This window comes from Thunnus maccoyii, chromosome 5 (assembly GCF_910596095.1).
Source record: "Thunnus maccoyii chromosome 5, fThuMac1.1, whole genome shotgun sequence".
Lineage (NCBI taxonomy): Eukaryota > Metazoa > Chordata > Actinopteri > Scombriformes > Scombridae > Thunnus > Thunnus maccoyii.
The window spans coordinates 20,513,934-20,537,439 of record NC_056537.1 but is presented as its reverse complement, the minus strand read 5'-3'; the positions used below and the strand labels follow the sequence as shown (position 1 = coordinate 20,537,439).

At 43.2% G+C, this 23,506-nt stretch overlaps 1 protein-coding gene across 9 annotated transcripts; it reads left to right on the top strand.

The window, feature by feature from the left end:
• The first annotated feature begins 400 nt into the window (after positions 1-400).
• Positions 401-23,506, top strand: LOC121897851 (genetic suppressor element 1-like). 9 transcript variants are annotated; one of them, XM_042412608.1, is made up of 18 exons: positions 413-473; positions 2,206-2,298; positions 2,688-3,366; positions 9,718-9,897; positions 11,539-11,738; positions 13,820-13,986; positions 14,122-14,325; positions 15,310-15,465; positions 16,347-16,648; positions 17,316-17,628; positions 17,742-18,349; positions 18,461-18,573; positions 18,673-18,952; positions 19,745-19,858; positions 19,968-20,348; positions 20,539-20,844; positions 21,470-21,573; positions 21,721-23,506. In XM_042412608.1, the coding sequence occupies exons 4-18, from the start codon at positions 9,720-9,722 to the stop codon at positions 21,844-21,846; spliced, it is 3,552 nt and encodes a 1,183-aa protein (XP_042268542.1). In that variant the 5' UTR covers positions 413-473; positions 2,206-2,298; positions 2,688-3,366; positions 9,718-9,719; the 3' UTR covers positions 21,847-23,506. The 9 variants fall into 9 exon arrangements, with proteins under 9 accessions (XP_042268546.1, XP_042268542.1, XP_042268539.1 ...); XM_042412607.1 differs by lacking the exon at positions 413-473 and adding an exon at positions 1,274-1,561; XM_042412606.1 differs by lacking the exon at positions 413-473 and adding an exon at positions 1,274-1,580.

The window sequence follows — 23,506 nt, the reverse complement described above, 5'->3', positions numbered from 1 at the left end:
TTATGTTAATGTCAGTATAGAAATTGTATAGTTATTATCACCAGCAGCACCAACACAGTAATACTAGTATTGTTATAATGATCTTAATTAGCCTGGTAGTCCTGAGCTGCCCAGTGTGATGTGTACAGTCTGGCAGAAGGAGGAGCTGACTTGAACAGATCTGATTGTCTCCAGTGGACAGTAAACATGTCCAGGCTGTGAGGTATCAGCAGTCTGGGGCCACATCTTCCTCCTCTCCATCCCTCCATCTCTCCAGGGAGCATCAGTGGAGCAGGTGCTCGCCCTCCTCCTCCTCCTCCTCCTCCTCCTCCCTCCCCTCTCACACCCCGCCTCTCTCTCTCTCTCTCTCTCTCTCTCTCTCTCTCTCTCTCTCTCTCTCTCTCTCTCTCTCTCTCTCTCTCATACACACACACACACACACACAAACACAAGGATGCGCAAAAACCGAGGAATCTCTTGTCTTTGGTGAGGCGGTAAGTTGTCTATTTTCGGTTGTTTTAGTACAAAATGTCTCAGTGTGTGCTTTGCTGTAGCCTAAGGTTTTTCATGTACGCGTATCCACTGCTTTGAAAGTTAACATGAGGTTGAATTGTTGAATTATCACTTGCTTTTTGCTTGGATATCGTCTGTGGTGCCGAGAGGTGACTTTATCTGATGACCTTTAAACAAACAAACAAACAAAAAATCTTATTTCTATAAGAGCTTTACTTTGTCTGTAATAGTTAAAACTCTACCTACTCTTGTCTACTTTGTGGTTTTTTCATTTGCTGTGTTACAGCCATCATAGTTTCGTTTTGGTAATTGTGGGCAGTCACCAGATCTACTGTACGATCTCACATTGTAAATTGCATTTGTGTTTGTCCGCCTCAGACGGACTGTTGGAGGAAGTGAAATTCTATTTTTATTCGAGGCTATTTTTAGATGAACAGCAGGGCACTATAATACTTAAGGTGTGCTGTGTATGAATCAGTCGGCAATATGTAATCTAACGAGTTCAGCCTAACTGATAGTGTGAGGACAGCAGCACGAAACAACTTCTGGTTACCACTTTCTGAATAAGACGTCTTAAGCATGTGTGACAACGACTTACAGTGAAGCTAAAGCTTGTATTTAAAATGAAATGAAAGCACAAGCAAATACAATGACTTATTCGCCCCCAAGAGTATTTTTTTATGTAATGAATCTTCGTGAAGAGCACATTACATGCTCTAATGTTGAAGCTGGAATCCGTCACTTCCTGTTTATGCGGTGTTATCTGTGTGTCTTGACGCAGCTGGAGAAGGTGCGGCTTGTCAAGGTGTTTGCGGCTCCGAGTCTTTCTTGTCAAACTTGTCGCTGATCAAACACAGCTCCTGTTTGCTCCTGGCAAACTTAACGGACAGAAAGACAGACCTGAAACAACCCCAGTTCCCCTTGTGGTGGTTGTCACACAGCACCCATGGGAGTTAAGTTAGAGAAGTCGCTCTTTAATCCGGGACCTTTAACAGCGGCTGTATTGTTTGGCTGAGATAGATGCCGCTGGGCGCATTAGCAGCAGTCAAGCGGATCACGTCGCTTTTGTGTGTGTACACAGCTCGCAGGTGGAGTTCAACAAACACACACACACACACACACACACACACACACACGGCTCCATGCGCCATGTGCTGCTCCTGACCTGCCGTGGACCAGCTGCTCAGCAGGGGTTACTGAGTAAACCTCCAATCTCTTTAATTACCCCCTTCTCATATAGATAGTGTAAACTCAGACTCCACTGCTCTCACACCCTTCATGGCTTCAGATTAACTTCACTGTCTTTATTTCTTTAAATTATAAAACCACATTACATTTATTAAGACTAATTAATTACTATAATATTTCTCTAGTAGTGTGTTGTTGGTGCTCAGTAGTAAATCTCTACTTATTTGATTCTACTCAATGGCATTTTTGATCTCATCATTTGAGCTGCAACAAGTGGTCATAAATCAATCAGTAAATTGACAGCAACTCTTCTGATCACTGATTAATGGTTTATTAAGTAAAATCCCCAAATATTCTCAGGTTTCAGCTTCTCCAAGTTGAGGATTTGCTGCTTTTCTCTGTTTTGTGTCTTTGTAATTTTAATATTCTCAGACTAGACTTTTGTATTGGCAACACAAGACATGTGAAGACGTCACTTTGGGACCTTGGAAACTGTGGTGGACATTTTTCTCTATTTTCCTGTAGACCAAAAGAAGTTGTTAATTGAGGACATGGTTCATTCTTGACCCTGGAAAGAGAAGTTGAGAAAACAAACTCACCACAAGGAGTATGGAACAGGTATACGAGCTGACACATAAGACACATGTGTTGACAGGCTGCTTTCTTCATTGCTCAGGTCTAATCTATAGCAATGATGTCTGAGGAAATAATCCATAAAAATCTGTAAACTTAATGTTCTCAGAGACCTGGCCAAATGGTATCAGCTAATCTCTGATTTCCTGCCCCAAACTTCACTTTTCAGTGTCTCAACACTAACATCATTGTTTAACACAATACTGTTTAGTACTACACCAATAGTTTACCTTAATTACACTTTGCCCTTTATACCTACCCAACACCTGCCTGACGGGCCCGTCTGTGTGCATCTGCTAGTCTGTGTGTCTTCATACACCTTTGTGCATTGAGAGTGTGTCTGCTGTGTGTTCTCCCCCCTCGTGTTTATTCAGATGGTTGAGGTCTAGCCACCGCGGTGTCGGCACCTGGTGAGCAGAGCCAGCCCGGGGCCAGAGAAGGAGGAACTGTAGCTGTCAACTGTCTGACACGACCCTCTGTATAAACCTCCACCACCTAGGCTGAACACACACACACAAGCACACACACAAAAACCTGCGGGCAAGAGTCAGACGCAGCCAGGCGCCAAAACAAACTGAGACAGAATAAGATTGGTTTGCCTCAGATTGTTTTATCTTTTTGCATCATCTCCGTATCAGAGAGGCGAGACGGAGCCACACGCTGCAGAAGAGATCGATGACACAGAGGGGAAAAACAGAAATGTAGCCGACGTGATGGGAGAGGCTGTCGAATGAGTGGTAGGAGACCGAAAAGGAGATACTGAGGAAATGACAAGGCAAAGAAACGATAACGCGGACAGATAAACAAAAGTCTAAGGGTCCTGAAGCAGCTGCTGTTTATATCTTCTTTCTGTATCTGACAGACGGTGACAAGATGCTCGTAGACAAGTGCACTGATTAGAGAAATAGAGAAGAGGTCACTGAAAGAGGAAAAGTGCCCCGCAGCCAGGAGGAGGTGGAAGTGAAGGCCCGAGTTTAAGGGAGGAGAAGAGAAAAGCTTTTCCGATCTTTCCGACTTTGCTGACAGCCCACATTTCTGAGCTAAGCTCTGGCGGTAATAATTTATAGACCTTTCACCAACATCTCCACTCTGTTATGACTGCACAGTAAACATGGCTCTGCTCTAGCGGACACACTGTTTAATATAAAACAGAATAATGACTGCTACACTTCCCATATTTTCTCCATTGTTTTTTTTCCCGCTGTGTGCTACTAATTCTCTGCTCCAGTGTGTCTTTCAGTATGCTTCCTGTTTGTTTGTTTTTTTCTTCGCTGGAGGTGTTGGTTATTACAGTACGTGGTTTTTCTGCTCCATTTATCCCAGGACCATAAATGTGTGCTGGCTGTTTGGTCCCTAGGGGTCACATGCATACATTTTGTGACGCACAATACTCGAGTCCTGAGTCAGCTGATTGTATATATGCTTATCTTTGAATCTATTGTACAGGCACATATGTGTATGTTTGTTGATGTCATTGCTTATGTCATTTTTTCTGGCATTCGTGTTCATTTGTGTGGCTGCTTTTGTGTTTGTGAGCGTGTGAGACGCTGGAGCAGGAGAGCATGTGCGTTGTTTATGGATTGTAAGGAAGTGTTAAGTGTTTCTGTGAGCTGCAGAGTGACTGGAGCTAGTAAAGCCATTTAGCAGCCCCTGGAGTAACCCTGGAGACTGCTGTGTTGACGCCACTCTGACTGCTATTACAGACAAGTTTAGGAGGCTGTAAAACATTTGGCTACTTTTCCTCTCTCCCTCTCTTTCTTTCTTCCTTTGTGTGTGTGTGTGTGTGTGTGTGTGTGTGTGTGTGTGTGTGTGTGTGTGTGTCTGTCAGAGGAATTTGAAAAAGTCTGCCAGCTATTGTAACAGCAACAGTAGCTGGTGTAGCTATTAGAATCAGCTGTAGGAGTCCAAATAATAATGTCTTAAAACTTAAATGGAGCATATTTTGTTTACAGTCCGTCTGTGTGTGCTTGTGTGTTTGCGTGCACGCTCATTATTAGTCTAATGTTAGGTAACTGTTCATAAACACAAGTGAGATTAGTCAATGTAATGTCTGACTGTTCACACAGTAGCCGACACAGGAACACACACTCAGACATGCCAATGTGATGAGGGTTAATGAGTAGGTAGTGTGTTACAACCTCTCCTTCCATCCTAATGACCCATCCTCGCTTACACACACACACACACACACACACACACACACATACACGTGTGCGTGCACACACACACACACAAATACTCACAGGCTGTTTTAATGAGCTGACGGAGCAGAGCAGGTCCCCCCCTGCTGTCCTCACAGTCCCCCTGTGTGGTTTGTGTTTTTCTGTTTTTGTGTGTGTGTGCGTGTGAGAGAGAGAGAGAGCGAAAGACAAAAAAAAGGTGTTAAAGACACAGGCCTCAACATGTCACATGTCACTTACGTCATGCTGAGCAAAGTGCGATCGAGTATGTGGGTGTGTGTTTGTGTGTGGATGAATGGAGTCACACGCGGATGTAATTTCCATTTTGGCAAAGCCAGTGGTAGCTTTATTTCTGGTGTTGGCTTATTTTTAGCCATGTTAGCGGCGTAGCTCTAGGGATGACATTGGTGATTGGTTATTCAGCCATTGGTCAGTGTCCGAAACATCGGTTCAGATGGAAATATCTCGAAAATTGGATGGATTGCAAAGAAATTTGGTACAGACATGCAGATGAATAGTGACTTTGGTGATCCCCTGCCTTTTTTATGAAGTGCAACCACAGACTGTATATATATATACTGAATATATGTGTATGTTTTAAATGCAGTCTATGAGGGCAACTAGCAGGTCCACCTGTTCAACATGTACGTTCAATACAGCAACATTAAACTAATGATCAAAAACTGATAGCATCAGGTGTACTTTGAGAATAATGGTTGCTAACATGCCATGTTATATGTTAGCATGTTCGTAACATACTGTATGCATGTTAACATGCTGACATTAGCATCCTAACTAACTAACTTAAATGTTAGTGTGCTAACATTTGCATTCAGCTCAAAGCAAAGCTGAACAAAATACAGCTAGTCTGACAATATTTTATGTAAAACATATTTTCTCCTTGCATTTTTCTTACAAAGAGTGTTTCTGTAGTTGTGTTAACATTAATTAATCCCAAACAGCCAATATACTCATTGTCATTAGCTGTGTAGCTGCGACTATGTGTTTTATATGAGAGATCAGATTAATCTCAGGCAACTCAGTTCTTTCTGTTGTATATTTCCAGACTCCTTTCAGTTTCCTCTTGTCTCTGTCGTGAAATAGTCATGCAAATACAATGCAAATACAGCATTAACTCAAGTTGACACATTTTCAACTGTATCTTTGAGTCAACTTGTGCTTCCCAGAGTGAATTAGGGTCCCGCTCATTTCTTTCCATTTTGTATGCAGTCACGCCACCTTTAAGATTCACTTTGTATTCACGTTCACCCGTCTGAACACACCTTTAGCTGTGGTTTGAGATTAATGCTGACACACTAAACGTTAGCATTTCTGAAGCGACATTAGCATTTTAGCATATTTTTAGCAATGTCATGTTGGCTTGTTTGTAACGTGATAGCTGTAGTCTATTTTTGCACACTAGCAGTAGCATTCACCTCAAAGCACAGCTCATGAATGAAAACTTGAGATTCTTTTTGGACAATCTGTCATCAAATATATTTGGTTGATTTTATTATAATTATGGGCATATACCATATTCATACATCAAAGTGGAAGGTACCAAACCCTCATTTACTTTGCTTAGAATTGATTTTATAAATTATTTTAAATCACTTAAATGTGTAACAAACAAGAACAAAAAAACATCTAAAATTATTAAGGCAATGTCTCAATATTTATTATTTTAAATGAGAGCAGCTGCTCTGGATGAAGATAATAATTTGGCTGATTATCTCTGAATTCATAAAAGGTTGGCAATATTGTACTAATGTATTACCCCCGCATATTTCTCTAATTTTTTTATTTATTTATTTATTCTTTGTGTTTTCCCTCTTGTCTGCCTTAGATTTACATGCGTGGCGTGTGCTCACATGCTGGTGTTATGTATGGCGTTTGTATATGTTCTTTGACCCCAACTTGAAATGTATGTTAAGCAGTTGTTCATAAAGTATTAAAAAAAGAACATGTAGCGTTATCAACAAGTTTTAACTAGGAAATAGAAATAAACACATGAATATTAATTTTACAAAAAGTTGACAATGTAGCTCTGACAAGCTAAGTCTGAGATGTAGGACTTCTAAAATGGCTGTTGTACAGAGCATAAACCCTCCTGAATTAGGGAAAAACATGGCATGTCCTTTGGCAAAACTCTCTGGCCAAACATACATTTTTTTGCCCGAGTAGTGATATGAATAGCAAAGTTGTCTCTCCATTTCTCCAGTGGTTTGTTTTCTGATGTGTAATGAGCATTGCAGCCTCATGGGGCTGCTAGCATGGCCTTTAGTCCTGTTTACTTATTCAGTCATCACTTTTAAAAGAAGAGTCCTAAAGGGAGTTAAATGTCTTAATTTGTATTTAGGACTGATGTGTGTTTCATCCTCCAACCTCCTGCTGTCTGTGGCAGGAAGGGTCAGAGGTGAAGGGTGAAAGGTCACTGTCAGAAAACTTCCCCTCCCCCACCTCATCCCTGTCCCAAAGCAGACAGGACTGACTTGCAGAGAGACAGTGATGGATGGAGGGTTAACACCACCTTCTGCCACACACACACACACACACACACATACACACACACACACACACACACACACACACACACACACACACACACACACACACACACACACATAGCTCAAACCACACTCCCACCCTTCCCGTCATCACCCTAAACCCCCCTCCTCCTCCCCCTCCTCCTCCTCTTCTCCCTCCACCCCCCAACCACCACTACCGCCACCCTCCACCCTCCCGGGAGTGCGAGCCAATAGGGGGAAGGATGAAGAATGAAGAGAGAAAAGAAAACGACAAGAGAGCACAGTTTGAGGTGGAGAGAAGGGACAGCTAAGGAGAGAAAATGGAAAGATAAAAAAGAGTGACAGAGAAGGGGAGGAGGAGGAGGAGGTAGGATGGAGAGGGTGATAGATGGAGAGGGAGTGAAGGGGGGGGGGCAGTGGATGGAGAGTAGGAGGAGGAGGAGGGGGAGGAGGAGGAGGAGGAGGAGGGGGGAAGTGGATAGAAAAGAGGTCACGTGACCACGTAGCAGCTGCAAGGCTGAGAGGGAGAGAGAAAGAGTCTCACAGAGGAGCAGAAAGACGACGAGCAGGAGGAACAGTGAGCGGGAGGGTGAGTGTGTCTGTTTGCATGTTTGAATTATGTGCACATGCATATGTTAGTATGTGTGTTTGTGTTTGTGTGTGTGTGCGTGTGTGTATGAATGACATGGATAAATATCAGAGGAATAGCCTGTAAGAAAAGATTGTAGAAAGAAGGAAGAAAGAAAGCAAGAAACAGAGAGGAGATTATGTGTGTTGGCTTTTGTTAAATAAGCTCCAGTGTGCTGAGATAAACGAGAGAGAGAGAGAAAGAGAAAGAGAGAGAGAGAGAGAGGAGAGGAGAGACGGGAAGGAAAGAGTGAGTGAGTAGAGAAGAGGGAGGGAGGGAGGGAAAGAGTCGATAGAAACTGTCTTATCATCGCTCCCTTGACTGCTGGGCTCAGCAGAGACAGAGATATAGACACACACACACACACACACACACACACACACAGACACACACACACACACACACACACTCAGCCCTGTCAGGATCTGAGCTTTTACTCTCTTCATCTCTCTTTCCCTTTCTGTCTGTTTTATTTTCAAATTCAATTTGCTTTATTGGCATCATATGTACTGTAAATACATTTGCGCTGCCAAAGAAAGAAAGAAAAATAGTGGCTAAAGAAAAGTGAAATAAATAGTGATTATATAAGAAAAGTATTTCGAACATCTTCTGATATATAAATACAGTCACGTCAGGATCATGCTAATTGTAAATGTGTTAAAAATGTCAGTCAGCTGTAGGTTGACAGGTTATTTGTTTGTGTCTTAGCCAAACAGGAAAACAAGCTTTGAATCATCTGGCAGGGTCAGAAAGCCTGGAATAGCTTTTTCAAAATGTAATTATTATTTATTTATTGTAACTTTACTTTTTTTTAAAAATATTTTGGACACGCGTAGAGGAAATATCTTAACTTCCTCTACAAGATTTAATATAGTGACTTCTTCTGATCTGCACTTCATGGCCGCTCACTCTGTATTTCGTCAAGTTTTGGCTTTCATTCATTTTCTCTCTCCCTCCCTTCACTCCCTCCTTCATATCTCGTCTTCTCACACTCTGTTTATCGCTCCACAGCTTCCTTCCTCTGCAGGGTTGCGCTCACATGTGGCGGGTCAAAGGTAGACTTCTAATCTGACATCTGTAAATGTGAGATTCATGACAGTTTCCAACCTTTAAAGTCTGACTGCCCCTTTACTTTTCTCTACTTTCACTTCTTTAAAATCATCAGTGCGTTTGAGAAGAACATTCAATAATATTGTTCAATGCGCACGTATGAATTTTTCATGAGTGCGCACTGCTTTGGTGGTTTGTTGTTTGTTCTGTTTGTTCCTTCCTGTGGTATTTGTGTGTGTGTGTGTGTGTTTGTGTGTGTGTGTGTGTGCGCGCGCTTGGGAGTGTGAGTGTGAAAGGTGGTTGTGTGTGTTACGTTGTGGTGGTAATGAGGTCATTGCTGTAGCAGGCAGGGGGGCTGCTGGCTAATTCCAGCTGTAATTAACATTAGTGGGTCAGTAAGAGGGTAGAGGGTGAAGACAAAGGTTACTCTAACCACGTTTGCTCTAAGTGTGTCCACTATTCAGTAGATTGTTGAGTTTCTGAGGCGTGTGTGTGTAGCTGTGTGCAGTTTATTTGTGTGTGTGTATATGCATGTGTCTGTGAGGGTGTAAAAACGCAGCAATACCTAATCAAGTTTGCATCTAGACACTCCCAAGATCCTAAGATGTGTTGGCTGGCCCCCTTGAGGAAATGGACACGTGTGCGCTCATGTGTGTGATTTGCTATTAGGGTCACTGCTCTATTTGACACAGCTCTACTCCCTCTACTCTCTAGTCTCTAGTGGAGCTGACCCGGGCGTATGCACTCACTATGATGTCCAGACACAAAGGCAGAAACACACACACATGTCCATTCTCTTTGAGGGAATGTGTGGGATGAGTTTCATTAATTCAAGATAAATAAGATACCAACTGTGCAAAAGTACAAAAATCTTTTTAAGTAGAAGTGGTAATCCACTTCCTCAAACACTTTTTTTAACTGGTGTGTTTTATTGAGAGATATAAAATAATAAACTTCACAATATAATCTCTAGATATATCAAAGCTCCTCACTTCTTTCCTCATGCTCTCCTCTTCAGGTATGAACCATGAGTCCAATAAATCACCATCAATAGGAATGATCTCCACAGCAACGCGCACCACGGCTACTGTCAGTCCCCTCAGCCCACTAACCAATGGGAACGCAGTTGCCCAATCTGCAAACTCTGGATTTGCTGCTGCCCTGCGTAAACTGGCCAAACAGGCCGAGGATCCCAGAGGTGAGCGGTGATCTAACCTCCTTAAAAACCTCACAGGTCCAGCAGCTCCAGGCTCTGGAGAGCCAACATGGTCTTGAACACACACACACTTACACACATCTACAACAGTCTCCTGCTGTTGGTTTACCCAAATGCTCTGTCATCAAGTTTGTTCAACATCATTTTCAGTTTATTTGTCACCTCTGAACCACGAAACTTTTCCGTAAAAACATTTACAGTTACACTTACACTGGTTACGCAAATGAGATAAAATGTGTTAATTAGCTTTAGAGGTGCTGGTATTTAGACTTTGTTACCCTTCGACAGAGTTAGGCTAACTGTTTCCCTCTTTCCAATCTTTATGCAAAGCTAAGCTAACTGTCTGCTGGCTCCAGATTCATATTTACTATAAAAATATGAGAGTGGTATCAATCTTATCATTGAACTCTCAGCAGGAAAGCAAATCAATTCCCGAAATGTTGAACTATTCCTTTAAGATGTGAACGAGGTATTGATGACTGAAAATTGGACAGTGTATTGCAACACAGTGCCAGTAACTGTGTAATGCAGATAATTTTACAGGCCATGGTTGTTTTTTTGTGGATTAATGTGAAACATTTTTCTGCCTGGTAGCTATTAGGTTGTGTGTGTGTGAGTGTGTGTTTGTGTGTGTTTGTGTGTGTCTTCACTCAGCTCATTGGTGTCCTAATGAAGGTGTTGGATAAGAGCTGACCTATCCTGACCTCTCCCTCTCTGTCTCTTCCTTCATTCGTTTCCATTCATCTCCTAATAATAAGAATCTAATTACAGCCAATTATAACAAGCTCTCTCTCTCTCTCTCTCTCTCTCTCTCTCTCTCTCTCTCTCTCTCTCTCTCTCTCTCTCTCTCTCTCTCTCTCTCTCCATCACTATCTCATTTTCTCCCTCTCGTTCTCTCCCTGTAGCTCTTTCTCTACCTACATGAGCTCATGCTTTGCCACTTTCTCTCCATCTCATTATTTCCTCCCTCTTACCCACTCTGAATGTGTTTGTGTTTTTCTGTGTGTGTGTGTGTGTGTGTGTGTGTGTGTGTGTGTGTGTGTGTGTGTGTGTGTGTGTGTGTGTGTGTGTGTGTGTGTGTGTGTGTGTGTACTGATTAATGAGTGTTACAGTAATAGAGTGACGGCAGTGTGAATGTTATGGACATCCACACGCATACTTTCTCCTCATCACATTTAACACGTTCCCCTTCACCATGTTACACCCCAGCTTCTTTTTAACACCTTCATTTATTACATCCTTCTTTCGTTCTCTCTATTTCTGATGTGTGTCTCTTTTTATCAACACGCACACACACTCACAATCGTCACACACAATCTTTCATCTTGTGCCTCTTTCCCCTAATCTCTTCTACCCACTGTATCTTTTTACGCTTTCTTTTATTTCTGTCATATTTCGCCAGAATGCTTTTCATCAAAATGATTGAATCACTGTTTACCTCTTTGTTGGCCGACACACAGACAAAAAAAGTTAGTTTTTCCTTTTTGTGCACCATCTGTATTATGTCACTGGGGGATTGTTTGATCCTGAAATCTTTTTAATCTGATCAGCTGTCTGATAGCTGCAGTTTATTCTTGCCTTTCCTGCTGTCATTCACACACTCCCTTCCCCTCCTCTCTTCAGGTTCTGCCCTCAGCGGTGAGTCGTCTCCTGTCTCTTCACCCGCCACCAGCCACAGCTCACCAGTCACCACCCCTAAGCGGGGCTCATTAGGGACCCTCCTGGGCCAGTCCAGGGGCCACGGTGTCCCCAGCACCCCTCCGGTAGTCACCATTGCGCCCACCAAGACCAGCAACGGCCTTTGGAGGGCCGACGGACGACAGGTAAGACACGTCGTCTATCAAACTGTCGTACCTGCTGGTGTTCCAGGCAAGTTTGAGACAAGACATCTGCTCTTCTCTGTCTGTGTATCTGTACTTTTTGTTCCCCTGTCTTGCTGGTTTCTCCTTTTTCTCATCACTCTCTCTCTCTTTCGTGCTTTCTCTTGGCACAGATGAGTCGTCTGTCTCTTTTTGCCTCCGTTATCTGTCCTGCTGCTGCTCCCTCTATTAAAGAAATAGTCTCAGTGCTTGTCAACATCAAACTGTCAAAACCAGCCATCCCTCCATCCCCCAACCCCCTCTTTCTTTTTCTGTCTTGTCTCATTCTTTCATTTTCATGCTTTCACCCCTCTGCCTCGCTCCCTCTTCCTCTCACTAATCAGTCCATGTCTTTTTCAGCAACACATGAGGGGTCTGTAAAGAAACACTGGAGGCTGTAGAGACTGGCACCTATTGTGTTCAGCTTCCTGCAGTGTTTCTGTGTGTGTGTGTGTGTGTGTGTGTGTGTACTGTATGCGTGTGCATACATGTGTGTGTGTGTACTTGACCCTTCACCACAAAAGGCTTAAGATGTGAAGAGGGACCTGTGTTAGTGTGTGTGTGTATGTGTGTGTGCGTGTCTGTGGATGTGTTTGCTTGTGGGTGTGTGAGTGAATTTAAGCTGGGGCGAGGAACCAGGCCCCTCACACAATGCAGGGGTTAGCCCCCACAGTAGCCACTTCCCCCTGGATCAGAGCTGCCTTTCTCCCCCTTCACAAAGACCACTCTGTGGCTCTGCCTGCCTGGGGCTCCCATTCAGACATTCAGAGAGAGAAAGGGAGGAGGGAGGGAGGCAGGAAAATAGAGAATAGGATGTTAAGAAAGGAGGGGAGGGCGAGTAAGAAAGAGCAGGAGAGCGACAGAGAGAGGAGAGAGGGCTCTAAAGCATTGCATAGATTCAGTATTTGTCCTGACTGGATGCAGCTTGTCTTAGAAGTCAGAGAAAGACAGAGCACAGGACAATATAAGCAAAAGACTGTTTGTGTTTGTATTGCTGCATCTGTTGAGGCCATCGGCTGTCTATGGGGTCATAGGTCAAGGAATTTGATGGCTGCTCTCCAGACCCTGAATGTGTTGTCCCCTTCTCATTTTGGACCAGTGGAGATTGCTGAATGATAAAGAGACAGACGGTTCATCACTGGTTTGAATCTACTTTCCATGTGACACATTCAAAACTATTCAAACGTATTCAAAGCGCAGATATTTTACTGCAAGTCAAGTGTTATACAAAACAAGGGTAGCAGATCGGGTGTTGCTGGGAGAGGTCATTTGTTTGTGGTTTGTCCTTGGTTAGTCTGACCTGTATCACCGTCTGTTGTTGTAGCAACAAGATTTTACACATTAGTAGAAATGTTAGTGGGTTTTTTTTCTAATTAACATACTGTAGTCAAATGTTTCCTGGCTTCAGAATATACATCTTTATACTGGAAAATCAGTGTCCATGAACACTGTTTCTTCTATGTTGTTTTGGCCCCAGCTTCACAAACAGTAGTGTAAAGACAGTGTTAAAAATTTTAAGATTAACTATTGGCAGTTTTACTTACCCTTCATGTATGTAATGGCATGTGACATATGACGCAAACTGGGCCAAACAGTCACATGGTTTGAGTCCTTGCCAACTATGCCACCAGGATAATATTATATTTTTATATGCAACTATTGGAAACATCCTTTTGTAATTTTTTTCCCATCACTGCTCTTGTCATGGTGGTGAATTTAGTATGAGCAATCAAGGATCAAATGCAACGTTGTGGCGACCAAATCCTCTGAGCTCCTAGAAAGTGAGAGAGTGATTGATGAAGGAGAGAACAGTTGGCCAGATATTAGGATCATCTTTCCACTTTGATCTTGACCTGTTATGACATATCAGACCCACTTTTCCACTCCGCTGAGCCTCTGGGTGCAGCTCGGAGGTTTTACCCAGTCGCTCCTTCCCATTTCCTGAGCATTCTTCTGCTCAGTTTCAATCTAGCACACACTCAAACTCCATGCATCTACATAGTATGCATTCTCTCACACTGCCTGTCTGTCTGTGTCACACTCAGGTTGAACCAGGCGTTCAGGGACTCAGTAGGGAGCGGCTGGGTGCTGAGAACACCCAGTCGCAGCAGGATAAGAGGACTCCCCCCATCCCTTCACCTCATCCCCTAGCTCACACCTTCGGCCTCACCCCCAGCTCCGTCATGCAAGACCCTCGAATACAGAGCCTGAGGTAAGTGCAGCAGACACTCATAGATGGAGTGTTTTATTTGTAAAAGAGTAAAGTAACATGTTATTTGATTATAATCTTCACACATGATACATTTTTAGATTAAATGTATATTATATGATCCAATGTGTTCTGCAGTTTGCCTGGGCAGATGCATCCTGTGGTGCCCTCGGGTGCCGTCCCAGAGGAGTACCTGAGAGCGCTCCGGCCCTTTGCCGCCTCAGATGACCTCCGACTGACCTCTTTGCCCATGAGTCTTGACCCCGCTGCTGCTGCCCATGCTGCTGCCGCTGCTGCTTACTATCACCCTGCCTACCTGCACCACCCTCTTGCTTTACCCAGGTAACAGTTGCACCTAAACGTACTTTCAAGAATTCATATTCTAATTATGAAAAAGTTTCACATAAATGTCTAATAGGATAAAATGATGAAGTGATGACATTTTATATCCAAAAGTCAAAGGTCAACCTCACTGTGACATCATAATGTTCTGCAAAAACACTTTTCTGGACATTATTCAACGCCATAACTCAGGAACAGAAGGGGAGATTGTGACCATATTTCACATTTGGTCGGATACTGAATTGATGACACTAATCTTGGGTCTCCACCTTGAAACTGTGGTGATTGTTTAGCTCTTCCATGCTGCCGGGTTGAAGATGTGTGTGAAGCATCCACTTTTTAGAATTTGTAGTTTGTTTGTAGCAACATCCATATCTGAAGCACTGTCTACTGTCATGGCTACAAATTTGTGTTGTATCAGAATCAGCTTTATTGGCCAAACATGTGAACACATACAAGGAAAATACACTTAATATCTTTTATTAAATTCATTCAAAGTCTTCACTACAAATATTATGAGTCTGGACAGACATGGATGCAAACTGCAACTTGACTGGTTGGCAGAGGCATACAACCGCAAGGCAGTATTTCTAGCTTTTATGTAACATACAAATATTTCAGAGAGAATGAGGAGAAATATTTTATTTAGAGCTTTTCAGTCAGATCAAAAACCAAGAAATACATCAAAACACAACAAAACCCTATGTCCTGACACCCATACCCACCCATATTCACACCTAGAAAGAAGAAGAAACTTTGTTGCTTTATTCTTGTGTGTTAGCGTGCAGCTTTGAACAATGGTCAAATGATCAACGCTTCTTTGGGACAATCCTGTAAATACTCTTCTCCCCCCTCTAACTTAACCAATTTCTCTAACTATAATTATCCCACAATCCTTAAAATACCATCGTTTATCCTTTCACCTTCCAGACTTGACCCATGTAGATAAAGTCTGACTGGTTTTCCTCTGTCTGTCTGTCACAGGATGGAGGAGTCTCTGTGTCTTTCTGCACTGCGCTCACAGTTTTACTCAGTGCCTGCGGGAGGCGCCTTCCCTCCTCTCCATCCCTCTGCCCTCCACTTGCACCTGCCTGGAGCCCGCTACCCTGGAGAACTAAACCACACAGCACTAGCCGAGAGGTAACATACACATACACATTCATATACACTTTCTTTCTTTCTTTTTTCTTTCTCTCTTTCTCTGTCTCTCTCTACACCTCTCTCCTCTCTCTCTCTCTATCTGCAGGGCTGTGTAATCTCTCTCTGCAGGGTAGGCACAGGTTGCTGAGTGTGTGATATTTTTAGCACACACCCCACAGTGCCTCCTATACACTCATCACACGCACTGCCCTTCACACACACACACACACACACAATGCAGACACATACACATACATATGCAAGCCAGTGCATACGTAAGTCCCACATATACACATAGGGAAGTCTTTTTTACTCCCTTTGTGTCTCTCCATTTTCTGTCAGTACTTTGAGCTCCTTTATCAGTTTCACAATACATATATTGTTTCCCTGTGGCATAATGCATGGGGTGGGGGGGGGGGGTTGTTTTTGAAATGAATGGTATTTATCGTCTGGTTCTGTAATGGCTCCCGCGTATCTTGTAGGTTTGTTTGTGTGCTATTGATCGCTGGTGAATGTGCTCTGTTGTGTGTGTGTGTGCGTGTGTGTCCTTTTTCCTGTGGATACCTATTAAGTGTTCATCTGCTCTTGCTCAGTCATGCTGTGTATGGATTATTTTCCTCATGGTAAGTGGAGTGCGTGTGCGCAGATTTGTGTGTGTTTCTCTGAGTGTGTGTGTATGTTTCAGCAGCAAATGTTTGTGTGAGGTTCACCAGTGTTTGGTTAATATCTGCCTCATGTTGGGTGTTGCATCTCTCACCTTCTCCCCCTGTGTGTGTGTGTGTGTGTGTGTGTTTGTGTGTGTGTGCGTGTGTGTGTGTGTTTGTGTGTGTGTGCGTGTGTGTGTGTGTGTGTGTGTGCATACTTGTCAACCTCCCCCGCAGGCTACAGATGGAGAACGAGCTCCGCCAGCGAGAGAGAGAGCAAGAGCGTGAACGAGAGAAAGAAAGGGAGCGCGAGGCAGGGCTGGAACGAGAGCGAGAGCGGGAGCGGGAAAGAGAGAGGGAGGAGGAGAGAGAGAGAGAGCGGGAGAGGGAGCTGGACAGACAGAAGGAGAGGCAGAGGGAGAGACAGCAGCAGATGGTCAGAGCGGCGGAGAGCCACTACCTGGCTGAACTGCAGGCTCGGAGGGCAGCACCGGAGGATAGGGCCAGGCCAGGGGAGAGGCTGACCCCGAACAGACTTGGTACCTACACATGAACACACATATGCACTTGTATATATGTACACACTCACAGGCATATATTACTATTTCCAAAGGCTCAGAGAGAAACTAATAATTCTATTTAAATAGTTGTAATCTCTAGTAGTTTGAATTTTCAATAGCTGTCCAACACTTCCACAGTCAAATATTTTGACAAGCACTGGCCAGATTGCCATGAAATTTGGTATGCATATTTATGCTCCCCAAAGGACAATTACTTATGATTTTAGTGATCCCTTGACCTCTCCTCTAGTGCAAACATTATGCCAAAATTGCCATTTGTATACAAGAAATATTGAAATTTAATAAGCAGATTGAAATTGAATTGTAAATTAGCAAAATTGAATTTTTATTCTGTCCATGGGCTTTACTTCAGTTTCATTCCTCATGATACCTCATAATCTAATCTAAGTGAGACTATTGTGAAATATGTTGAGCACAGTCATGTTTCCTAAGTCATGAACACTTTCTATCTGTATAAGATGTTGAATGGTGTCTAAACAAATCTGATGGATATTATGGAAAAGTTAAAACCTTCATTCAAATGTCCTGTGGAGACAAATGTACTCTAACGTAATGTCATCAACATAGCACTTAACACATCACATTGACATAACACATTTAATAACCAACTTAAATGTTTCTCCAGATAAACCCAAGGAGTCAGAGCACCCAGGTTTCCCAGCCCCTAAACCCCTGCCCCTGCAGCCTGGCCATCACTCCTCCAGGGGCTCTATCCCACACCCTGTGCCCAGCCTGGTGCCCTCTCACCTGGGGAAGCATCATGCTGCAGCTACAGGGGGGATCCATGGAGCTCTGGCAGCTGCCATGATGACTCAGAGGACCAGTGAGGAGGCGTGGTTATCACGGCAGCGAGGCCAAGGACAGGAGAGGGAGGGTCCCATGGAGTTGGGCCTCAGGTCCCCTGGGAAAGGGGTGGAGCCACGGAGAGACAGCCACAGGTGAGAATGCCAAAGAAATTAGCTTTAGGAAATGATTTGTACTCTTTCTGCAATGTCACTCAGTCAGTGTAGGTAAAACCTTAAATGGATTTTGCTTCTATTTTCCTTAACAGAACCAATTCCATCCACCACAACCCAGGCAGCAAAGACATGCCCCCCTGCCTTGGTGCTCCACCTCCTCTTATCTCCCCTAAAGGTCCCCATCACCCTCCTGCTCCCCCGACTACACTGTGGAACCCGGCCTCCCTTGTCGACACCCCTGCAGATTCCCGTCGAAAATTAAACCCTCCTACGCCGCCAAGTCGACCGCCTCCGGGACTGACCAGAGCAGACAGACCCCACCTGACCTGGGGGGAGAAGATGGAAGAAGGAGGCAGGAGGAGAGCAGAAGGCCCAGAGAGGTACCCCTCACTGAGAGGAGCTAGTTTACAGGAGGCAGGCTTCTGGAACAAGGCTGAGCAGGACAGGGCCATCCAGAGCCTCTATCACCGCCATCACATCAATAACCTCCACCAGAGACCCCACGTGCCTCTGTCTATCCCTGGTAATTGCACTGACGTTGGGGGGAGATGCCAGACTGCCTCTCCGTCTCCAGTGAGGGAGCGAGAGAGTCAGGCACCCGACAGCATGCTGGTGTATGACGAAGTTCTCCAGCAGCACCGTCGACTGCTCAGCAAGCTGGACCTGGAGGAGAAGAGGAGGAGGGAGGCCATGGAGGGAGGTGAGCAATATGATGGAGAGGGATAAAGAAGGCAAAGAGATATACGTAGATATACAGGATATAGATATTTTTAATATGAAAGGTAATTTCTTCTTTCTCTGCTCTTACCAGGTTATTACTATGACCTGAACGAGTCATATGATGAGAGCGACGAGGAGGAGGTGAAAGCCCATTTGAGGAGGGTGACAGAACAGCCCCCACTCAAACTGGACACATCCTCCGAGGTGCATGAATGCATGCATTCATCACATTTTATATGAACAATTTCAAAATGTTTTTTCTTTATTTTAGTGATATTAACCTGCCCAAATGTCTCTCCAAAGAAAGTGGATTTTCTGCGCATGTGTGGCCTCAGCACGCTGGCCCATCGCGATGAGCTTCTGGCGCGGAAGAGGAGGAAAAGGAGGAGGATGATGAGAGAGCGCAGCCCCTCTCCGTTGGCTGAACGGGGCAAGAAAAAGGCTTCTTCACCTTTAACACCTACAGCTCCCTTAACTACCCCATACACTGCTGAGCAGATGGACAGAGCCCCCGAACTGGAGGAGAAAAAAGACTTCCTCCTTATGTTCAATCTCTCCCATGTCAGCCCACAGCAGAGGAGAGGTAACGACCTGTTTAGTTACGTGTTACTCTGCTCTGTTCACAGCCGCTCTAGTGATTCCCTGTGGAAAAATACAACATTCAGTTTCTCTCATATTTCTTTTTATTTACCAAGGCTGTGGGAGGGGAGAGGAGAAAATAAAGTTAGGAAGAATCTGGAAAGGAGGTTGTAGCAGAATTCTCTACTTTCTCCAGCAAAGGATAGACAGATTATTAAACAAATGTGTTTTTATGTAGAAATGTAAGGCAAAAAAGTTAGAAATATTGGTGAAATATTTATATCTATTTTGGAATATACTTTTAAAAACATGCATATACAGTACATACTGTATGTGTTTATGTGTTTATTGTTTCTTAGTTGCTTAGAGGGGCACTGGTGCATAATCAGCAGCTGATATGTGCTTTCTTTCAAATTTACCCTTAATTTTCTGTTGCCTGTAGCATTTTCTTATATGTTAACATTGCAAGTGAACCTAGTTTACTGTAAACTGTGGTAATCAGCTATTGGATGATTAGAGTCATAACATCTGGGTGGAAATCAGTTTTAACAGATCCACTCTTCTGAAAAATCTCGATATTTTTAGGTGAAAACCAGTAAAAAAAAAAGAAAAAAGAAAAACAGAAAAGCCTTCATTAAACTTTGTAGCCATAGTTTTTGGTGTTGTTGCACTGGACATTACCTTGGATCAATTTACTGACCTTTTTCCATCAGTTCCTGGTGCCGATCAATTCTTTAAATCCACCATTTTTCAAGTATGAATGACAGGTGTTCTCATTCTGTCTTTTTCTTTGTAGATAAGGAGAGGACAGAAGAGCTACTGAGGGCCATTCAGAGGAAGACTGTGACGTTGGACACACTCAGATATAATTCTTTACCTCCATGTAGCAGTCCTCCTGCTCCCTCAACTGGTGAGACAGACACAGATACATACATACTGTATAGATACAGACACACATTCACATGTTGAAAATAGCAAAGAAACCCTCCTCCTAAGGAACTGTGCAAATTTCTTCGTAGGTGACTCCTCATCAGCCCCTCTGCCGTGTCAATCAAACGGACATCTTTACCCAGACTCTCCTAGCCCTTCCCCTCCATACTTACACAAACCTAAACATCTCCTCCACAATGACACGTTCAAGCCCTCCATGGACTCCCAGGTGGCCCGCATCCCTCCACCCTTGGCTCCCCATCATGAGAGAGCTGGATTCATGGAGACTCAGCCAAACAGGAAGATCCAGGGCCTCCAGAATGGCGTTGTTGCTTCTCCTCAGAAAAAGGAGCCCAGTCCGGTGCAGAATGGACGAAATCGGCCCTGTGAGAGATTCACACCCGAGGCCTTTGCTCAGCACTTCCACCAGGCCGTGCTGCAGTCCACACATAACACACTGCAGAACAAAGGTTAGCCACTCACTTCCATAGGTTTTTACCCATTACGCTTGATTATAAATTGTACAATGACCATGTTCTGCCACCTAGTGGCGTGTACATGTACCTGCTAGCTGGTAAAATGTCTATCGGCTCCTTATGAGATGCTGAAAATGGCTGCAAAGACTGACGCTGTCTTTTTATCTCCCTCTTTTCTTCTAAGGAGTCTCAAATTGTGTCCCGGAGGCTGGCATGAAGGCTGACCACTCTCTGCCTCACAACATCTCTCCACTGAAAAGTTTGAATCATAACTACGCCCCTCAGCATGCACACATCAACGGTCATCACTTCCATTCCTCTCTAGCCAGCCGGGACACTCCAGCACCACGGGAAAACCTGTCTGATGACAAGGATGAAGACGAGTCTGGGCAGGAGGACGAGGATGAGGAGGAGGAGGAGGTGGAAGAGGCTCCAAAGAAGTGGCAGGGTATTGAAGCAATTTTTGAGGCCTACCAGGAGTACGTTGATGGTGAGTCAATGTCAAGCCAGTTTTATCAGTATAGCTCATGTTTATCTCATGGGGTTTAAAAGGACCTTTTCTTCAATCACAGAAATAAAATAATGACATCATGTAATTTTGGGGGTTTTCTTCAAAGATAAATACAAGCTGTGGCTAAGGGGTTTGTTGCATATCATACCCCCTCTTTCTCCCTTGGTTTCCTTTCATCTCTAACAAAAGGAATAAAAATGCCCCAAAATAGTTGACTCAACTCCAGCCTGCCACAAAAAGTTTTGTACTACATGAGGAAAATATGAAAGTGTAATACTTTTACAGATTAGGTGCTGTATCATACAAAACAAGCAAGAGACACCGTACTGTATAATAATAAATAAATAATAATAATAACAACACATTTGTACTGCACTTTTCATTCATAGTGAAACTCAAAGTGTCCCTTTTGGTTGCTGTTTATTCTTAGTTGAAGGAATTGTCGCTGTGAGACTGATTAAAAATCTTCACATAACTCATATTCCTGTGTACGAAGCTCAGAGGGATGTACTGTGATATTTTCAGGTTAATTGTGGGAAATGTGATATTATTATGGATATAATTTCCCCTCATCTAAGGTTTGTATGTATCTCTCTCTGTACAGAATGGAGTTTAGAGAGGCAGGTTCTTCACAGTCAGTGTAAAAGACTTGAAGCACAGAACTACAACCTGACCAGAACTGCAGAGCAGCTCTCTCTCACTATGGGGGTAAGTACCTCAGACCATATCTGCATGTCTGCCTCTTTGTTTTTTTCAGATGTACCTTAATCTTTTCGTGCCAGTGTTCCCCTGTTTTCAGTCAAATAAAAGTCTGGATTTTGTAATGCGAATTGTGTCCGTCCTTCCTTTTTTTAGGAGCTGGTGAGTCAGAGGCAGAAAGTGAGAGAGGAGAGAGAGAGACTGCAGGCCCAGCTCGAGCACTTCAGGAGGTGTTTAACACTACCTAACATTCACTGGGGCAGGGGGCACACGCCCAGGTGACCTCTGACGCTCTCTGATGGATTCACCTCTGACAGCGAAGGAACAGTAACAAGAACAAGACAGACTGCAGCCAGACCACTCTGCACTTAAAGCACTTGAAGGAGCCAATCCTTTTCTTGTTACCTTGCTGGTCAATCAGTTATGTTACCCGACTGGTTCCAGAGTCAGTTGATTATCTGCCATGTTTGCCATGGTAACCGTAATCCGTGGTGACCATGTAGTCTGGGCATTCCCACTCTTTCTCATTCTGCCCATGGATTGTAACACTGTGGAGGTGAAACAGCATCTTTGTCGGAGTAATGCTAACCATTCATGCGAGTCCCTGAGTTGGCTTTAAGGACTTTCCACCATTTAGCTCATGTCATATCAATTTTTACATCAACCGTATTGATCCACACTAATGAGATCTATCATTTGGCACAAATCTGTAGCCTCTCTGGACAGAAATGAGAAGAGATCAGGCGTGCCGTGGTCACTTGGATAATACTCAGAGAAAGAAAATTGAGTAAAGGAATCAAAGCACACCTCAGGCCTTAAACTTGATAGGATGCACTTGAAATGGAATTTGAGGGAATACTTGACTGTCCTCTGTGTGGTTTAATGTTGTAGTGTCTACTGAGTACTGTATCTGACAAATGAAGCAGTTTGTGTGCTACAGAGGATAGGAAACATCTAAAAGATATTATCTATATAATGGCAAATGGTATCAACAAAGTTTTTTGAGTTTTAATAAATTTTCCATCAGTAATGTCAGTTGTGATAGATGAAGAGATTTGTATGTTTTTATTGTTTTAACCATTTTGTGTGGGAAGCCATATGTTTTGTTTGAATCGCTGCTGGTCAGAATAAAAAATATTTAGAAAATGAAGGATTTTGGGACAGTATTTGAAAAATGTTACGTGATGTCAAAATGTTTGGAAGTGGACAAAGGTTAATTGAGGATAGAAGACAACATGGCAAATCACAAGATCATAAAGCTGTTGTCACCATTGTATGATGGTTTATCTCATACCATGAATTCCTCCACATGCCTATAAATGTTGATCAAACTTGAAGAGAATAAAAGTTGTAATTTCTGAAGGCCTTTTGCAACAATCTACATATGTTGTTAGATAATTGGCATCACTTGAGTGAGACTTAAAAGATTCTTATGGCATATTTTTTAAAATTATTCAAAATTATTCAGTTCTGTCTCAGAATAATGACAAATCTAACAATATTGTTTCACTTGATACTCTTAGAGTACTTGAAATTCTCTACTTATGTCACCCAAAAACAAGTAGTTTTTGGGTGACATAAACATCAGAATGACATTGTCTCTTGGTGGATAATAATAAAATATACTGTCTCTGGTCTTTTGATGAGATTTATTTTTGTTCAAGCCAGATAAAACAATGTCACAAATTCATAATTTCTGCCTCTTTTCCTCTGAACATTAAAATCCCAGGATCCCCCGTCTACAAGCTACAGTAGCAATCTCCCCAAATCACCTGTGTCACCTGTTCAGTCTCCTCTACAAACTTGCTGTGAAATCCTACATATTTGTTTCAATCAGTTGTTATGTAATGTATTATTTGGGCTGTATAATTGCGATGAATTATTTATTAACATATTGCTGTACATTCTGATGGAAATTTACATTAAAATATTTGTAAAATGT